General features: G+C 43.6%; 1 protein-coding gene across 1 annotated transcript in view; it reads left to right on the plus strand.

Annotated features, from left to right (window-relative positions):
- Nucleotides 1-874, plus strand: part of DNLZ (DNL-type zinc finger) — a 3,715-nt gene extending 2,841 nt beyond the window's left edge. Inside the window, exon 3 of the mRNA XM_018564065.1 lies at nucleotides 693-874. Within this exon, the coding sequence (XP_018419567.1) occupies nucleotides 693-864 (172 nt within the window). The 3' untranslated portion in view covers nucleotides 865-874. The remainder of the gene's footprint in view (nucleotides 1-692) is intronic.
- The last annotated feature ends 6,171 nt before the right edge of the window (nucleotides 875-7,045 follow it).

Below are 7,045 nucleotides of genomic sequence, written 5' to 3' on the forward strand. Positions count from 1 at the left end.
CAGAACTAATTACCCTAATTGTGCAATCAATAACAAATGTGCATGTTGCAGCGACTTGAAGTATTTTTGTAGTGTCCCGTGAACTCCATGACTTGCATGCATTTTCTTTTTGATGGACCTCTCACAAACCCACACTTCCATATGGGACTTTGTTCCAGCACGTTAAACCTTAGAAAAAAGTCTGCCCTGCATGTTTTTCTTTTTTTTTTCCATCTGTAAAGAGAGAGCTTTTTACTGCCTGTTGATGGAATCTTTGCTCTGCTGCAGAGCTACACCACCCAAAGAATCTTTACATCCAACACACTTCCAGGTGTGTCTGATGCCCGTTCCCCCTGCCACGGTCTGTTGGACCTTTTGTTGGCCCCTTACATTTTTAATGTGTCCTGTATGATGAACTAAAGAGTGCAGAGGGAGAAGCAGGCATCGGACACTCCCAGAAGTGAGAAGAATTAATGAACATGTGCCCAGCCAGGTCATTATAAAGTCTCTTCCTTTACAGGCGCTATATGTTTTACTTTTCAACAACAGGATCTCTGTAAGAGACTATTTTTCATAATTAAAAAAAGAATAGCTAGAGGTCAACATCTATGATTAACCCTTAATAAAAAAAAAATACCTTTGTTACAATTCAATTAAAAAAAAAAGTTCTGTTCTGATTTGGGTTGTCATTGGTATTTGTTGTTGCACTGAAGGAATATTGAAGAAATCTTAGCAGCCAAGGGGGAAAAGGTTAATCGTGTTGTGGGCGAAGACGCCCTGGAGCTGCTGCTTGAGAGCAGTACACGAGGAGAAGCTTCAGATCAGCCAGAAGACCACAACAAACTGGCCTCTTCCTCAAGCCCAGAAGATAAGTCTGTCTCGTGATGCAGTTGATGACCAACGAACGGACTTGGTGGTGGGTAAAGGGACAATATTCTGAACTATAAAGATGGTTTCCTCATAAGGTTCTATAGAGTGAGGACAGCCATCTTGTTGATACCTTTAATCCATCTACCACCATATGACTAGAGGACAGGCCGAAATCAGCTTTGTTTATCCTGACCTAACACGAAAGGAGGAACGGAAACTGTTGGACATTACTGTTGTCACTTATATTGTATAGGACTTTTTATTCTGCTTGGTGTTCCTCTTAAAGTGTTGTTTAATAATATATTACTGCAACATGCGTGAATCGGAAGGTGATAAAAAAGATGCATCTGAATAGCAGGCAGAGATCATAAGCTTTCTTCTTAACAGCAGCCTTTTCATAGATAGAAAGACTCTTCTGCTTTATTTGCTTTGTGCTGAAATAGGACCCGCCACTGCATACTTCTTGTTTCTGGGACTTTGTTCTGGAGGTTAGTTTTAGAAACCCTTATGATGTATATTTTTACATGTATGTCCTTTCTTTCTATGTATCATTCAGAGGTATGGAAGACATTTTATATCTATGCAATAAAAAGATTTGTGCAATGAATGATTGAAGAGTCCTGCATGATATGAAAGAAAACCTGTACTTTGCCTTTCCAAGCACCTCAAAACTTTCCTTCTCCCCCACAAATCCATTCAGCCACTGAGAGCAAATGTCGAGTACTTTGGGGAATGTAGGAGATGTGTCAGTCTCCTACCTCTTGTGAAAGAGCTTGGTTATTGGTCAGTGCAGTTACATGGTGTGGGGACACAGTCCTCAGGCTTGTGTCAGCTCCAACTAGAATTGCTTCATTTTCCCACTTCTGCTAGCTGAATGGCCTGCAGGGGAATGGAATATATTTTGCTGAAGATTTGGCACATTTAGGTGTACGTATCGTTTCACCATGTGATTAAAACCAAACATGGTGATCCATGAACTGACAAACATTTCTCTAGAACAGCCTTTCATAAACCCAGATATACCTATGCTGCACAGTAGAACCTTCTTGGGAAGTATCCCAGCAATTTAAAGTGTATGTAAACCCTAAATCTATTTCTCAGTATGTTGAGCAGCTCGCCTTACTGTATACAGTTTTCTTAACCACTTGAAGTCCAGCTGTTTACACCCCCTTCCTGGCCAGGTCATTTCTTAGTATTCAGCGCTGCGGTACTTTGACTCATTTATTCCATCATACAACGCTGTACTGAAATTAATTTTATAGCATTTTTTGGGGACAGATAGAGGTTTCTTTTGGTGGTAATACAAGCGATCCAGCGGTTCTACAGTCGCCAGACCGTTGTATGTAAACAGCCATCGCTGGCAGTTTTCCCACTCAACGCACACAAGTGGGACGGGCGAGGACGTCTAAAAACGTCCTATCACGTCCAAGATTTTTAGTTTTTATATGAATCTGCTTAAGGGACTGTGTCAATGGGCTTTTGCTCACTACAAGCTGGTCAGTTGATTGTGAATGAGCTTAGAAGCGTCTCAAACTGATGCCATTGACAGAAGCCCCAAGCACATTGACTCAGGCCCTAAGAGTTTCTTACCCGGTGATCCTGCCAGTAACCACATTTTCTTGTTGTAGGCTGACAGAGCTAAACCACTGCCCCACACTTGTGGTGTGTATGTCAATTGGCCGTTAGACTGTCCATCTGCTAGAACTAATCAGCAGCCCGATAACCAACTGCAGTCATGTACAAAGCTGGCTGACTGCAAGGCAGTATCATATCATTATTATAATAAAATATCCAGTGATGAAAAGTTCCTAATCATGTTCCTCTTTGGAATCCTCTCTGTAAATAGATACTTTGTAGCTCTTCCACTTCCTTAACCGAAGCACATGTCACATATCAAAGTGTGTTATAATGAATGCCAAAAAGAAACACTCACCAGATCCACTGAGCCCGCAGACTAAAGCTAGCCATACACCTATAGATTATCTGAAGATTTCCTATGGTTGGATGGAAAAAGTGCAACAGATTCCTCCATCTACGCTAAACTGTGTGGATGGAGGAATCTCCCACTGGGCCAAGCTTTAGTATCTTGCTAGTTGGCCCCACTGGCTGTCAAAATACCTGAACAATGCCTGCATCCAATCAAATTGTTCAGGTATTTTGAGAGCCAGCGGCGCCGACTAGCAAGATACTGAAGCTTCTTGTTGAGGACAGGGGCAGGGTCGCCGTGGTTTACTAGTAAGTGTTGTCACCCTGGGACAAGCAGCGTGTTACTGGCAGTATCATCAAATGAAAAATAACACAAGAAGAAAATGATAAAAGGAAACTAAAGCACACACCACATTTGAGGACTGAAATGTATTAGGTTTTTGTTCTTGAGTTTAGGTGCACTTTAAGCTGATATCTGGTGAATAGCTGAACTTTGCACTAAACATTGCAGAGTACAATTGCTGTAGTGCATATTTACCAAATAATGGCAAGAGCCATACATTATGGTGGCTTTTCATAAGGGCCAGGCTGCAGTGATGTGCCAAAATACACTATATTACCAGAAGTATTGGGACACCCCTCCAAATCATTGGATTCAGGTGTTCCGTGACATTTCCTTGCTACTAAATATTTCACAGTCAACGGTTAGTGGTATTATAACAAAGTGGAAGCAACTGGGAACAACAGCAACTCAGCCACGAAGTGGTAGGCCACGTAAAATGACAGAGAGGGCTCAGCGCATGCTGAAGTGCACAGTGCGCAGAAGTCGCCAACTGTCTGCAGACTCAATAGCTACAGTTCTCCAAACTTCGTGTGGCCTTCAGATTGGCACAACACCAGTGCGTAGAGAGCTTCATGGAATGGGTTTTCATGACTGTGCAGCTGCATCCAAGCCTTACATCACCAAGTGCAATGCAAAGCATCGGTGGTGTAAAGCACGCCGTCACTGGACTCGAGAAGTGGAGACGTGTTCTCTGGAGTGACGAATCACGCTTCTCTGTCTGGCCATACGATGGACGTGTCTGGGTTTAGCAGTTGCCAGGAGAACGGTACTTGCCTGACTGCATTGTGCCAAGTGTAAAGTTTGGTGGAGGGGGGATTATGGTGTGGGGTTGTTTTTCAGGGGTTGGGCTTGGCCACCTTAGTTCCAGTGAAGGGAACTCTTAAGGCATCAGCATACCAAGACATTTTGGACAATTTAATGCTCCCAACTTTGTGAGAACAGTTTGGGGATGTCCCCTTCCTGTTCCAACATGACTGCGCACCGATGCACAAAGCAAGGTCCATAAAGACATGGATGAGCGAGTTTGGGATAGAGGAACTTGACTGGCCTGCACAGAGTCCTGACCTCAACCCGATAGAACACCTTTTGGATGAATTAGAGCGGAGACTGCGAGCCAGGCCTCGTCCAACATCAGTACCTGACCTCACAAATGTGCTCCTGGAAGAATGGTCAAACATTCCCATAGACACACTCCTAAACCTTGTGGACGCCTTCCCAGAAGCTGTTATAGCTACAAAGGGTGGACCAACTCAATATTGAACCCTACGGACTAAGACTGGGATGCCATTAAAGTTTATGTGCGTGTAAATGCAGGCGTCTCAATACTTTTGGTAATATAGTGTACGTTTTCATTGATCAGAAGCATGTTTACAGTGGCCTGGGATTGCCACTCGGTGGTGCTGTTACTTCTGCCTTGGTAATCTGTTCCGTTCCTGAGGTTGAAGTGTCTGAATGCTTGGTAAGTAGGTGACACATCCGGGTTGTAAGGATGCAAAAAAATTTACAACTCTTTCTAAACAGCGGTGTTAGAGATTGCAGAACTATTTCATATCGAAAACAACCAAATAATATTACACACCTTCTTCCTTTTAGAAAGACTTGACTTTTGTGGAAACCTATTTATAGTGTCCCCGTAGCAGGCATGTTTGCTGAACATTGATTTGTTTTTGTTCTCGGTGCCCCCTCTTTCTCCTCAATAGGCCATAACAGCTTAGTGGGTCTATACAACGTATAAAGAAAAAAAATCAGCTCTCAGCAATTGAAGCTTTCCATACTCTGATGCTGCATGCGCTGTGTGTGAATGATGGTTTGAAGGTTTGGGCACATAGTTGGGGGTGCGTTATAGCTACTAATTGGCACATACGTTGCTGTTCTCTTTTGCTACTTGCTATGGGGAAAGTGTAGACAGCAGATAACCATGCTGGCCTACTTTTTTTTATTGGTAACAATGAATAAAATCCTGCAAACACACCATGGCTAATAAACACAATTTGCAATTCTTATTAATTGACTCACTTTTTTTCCAGTATTGCATCAAGTAGAGCAGTGGTTCTCAACCTGTGGGTCGGGACCCCCTCGGGGGTCGAATGACGATTTACCAGGGGTCGCCTAGTGGCTCTCGACTGCCGGGAGAGAAACACTTTCTCCCGGAAAAATCGGGGGCCGCCGTAAGTCAGAAAAAAAAACCCCACCATAGGAATGCATAGCTAGATTCCTATTGGCTATTTCACTTTGCAAAAGCCAATAGCAAACTAGCTATTGCACCCGCCCTCTGATGCTGCCAATCAGCAGAGGGGGACCTGAAGTTCTCCATCAGGTCCCCTTCTAGTGATTGACAGCAGCAGAGGGCGGGTGCAATATGTATGTATTCAAGCAAAAAATATGTAAAACACACCTCTAGCTATGCATTCCATTTTCCCGGTCCGCAGCTGCAGAGATTGGGAAATGTCTCAGTGCCTGTGATTGGCGCTGTCAGCTTCCTGGCAGGCTCGGCACGTGGAGCTGCGAACATGCCAGAGCCCATCCCTATCAGTGACAGTACTGCAGAGTATGTACCTCATATGTTAAATCCAATTCTTCTAGTTCCAGCTGCAGAGCCCGGTCCTGTCTTTGCCTATAGCAGTGGTTCTCAACCTGTGGGTTGCTGAGCAAGGTAAGAGTCCTCCTCAGCTCTCTCCTAGCGCAGCAGTGTCAGTTCTCCTGCCACGCCTCCAGATGTCGCTGCAGCAGCCGCGTCATCCCTAAATTTTACCTTTGGGGGTCACCACAACTTGGCAAATGTTACCAAGGGGTCCCGACCCTAGAAAGGTTGAGAACCACTGAAGTAGAGGTCTGCTTTCACAAGGTTGTGATTAGTTGTGTATGCAGTGTAAAGATCTTATGTGACATCAAATCCTCACAAAAAGTCAGAAGCGAGTAGGAATTATGCAGGGGCGATGGAAAAAAACGATGATGTGCCAAATTTCCACAGAGGAAAACACTATAGTGTAACTGAAGGAAGCCAAGAAAGAAAAGACCCATATTGAACAATGTGGGTATATCCTGATCCCACTTCCAGCTCACATACTGATGATTCACATCATTGCTTGTAGGAAGTAGAACATAAGCTCAGTGATGGAAAGCTGTAACAAAGAAAACTGTGTGAAGTACATAGTGTCAACTGTGCTGAAAATGATATTCATAGGTTACCTCGTAAGCCCCTTTTTGTCTTGGAACAAACCATTCATGCAACAAAACTGTAAAAGTTTATAGGTCGATACACTGAAAACACAGTGTTTAAAAGGATGGAAGGATCAAGCTCAATACCAGAAAGTGGTACAGTACTGTCCCATTAATCTATGGTATCTTGTGCTGTGTCAGCGCCCCAATGCATCCTATCCCTCCTCCCGCCTCTCATAACAAGAAAATAAATCCTCGCCAGTGGAAAAGTTTATATGATAAGACAGAAAAGCTCTGGAATTCTATTTTTAATGTACGTGAACTCCAGGCCAGCAAAGCCATTAAATCCATTATTTCATTTACAAATCTCGTCAGCCTCGCACGGATCAATGAGAGGGTCCTGAGTGCTCCCCCTGAGTGCTGATCAAAGGCAACACACAATTATCTTCTCGTGGAGGAAGGGAAGGATCCTTACTTGTACCCGCTCCTTAGAAACTCTTGGAGTTGTGATCTGTATCCAAGGAAATCGCCTTTCATCTTCACAAATCTTGAATCCAGAGGAAAGCCGAAATATCACTATTCTCCACAAATTAGATGGGAGCATGTCATTTCTTAGGCCAGTAAACTGCAAAAGTAAAGGTGCCTGCTGGACTGTTACAAAACTTCCAGACAATTGTCTGCGTATGTGTGCAGACATCAGATTCAATCAAAACGTTTAGGCTGCTTGTGAATGATTGTACATTGTCAGACCAGCACAGTGGATACACA

Source organism: Nanorana parkeri, unplaced genomic scaffold, assembly GCF_000935625.1.
Source record: "Nanorana parkeri isolate BGI_ZX_2015 unplaced genomic scaffold, ASM93562v1 scaffold719, whole genome shotgun sequence".
Classification (NCBI taxonomy): domain Eukaryota; kingdom Metazoa; phylum Chordata; class Amphibia; order Anura; family Dicroglossidae; genus Nanorana; species Nanorana parkeri.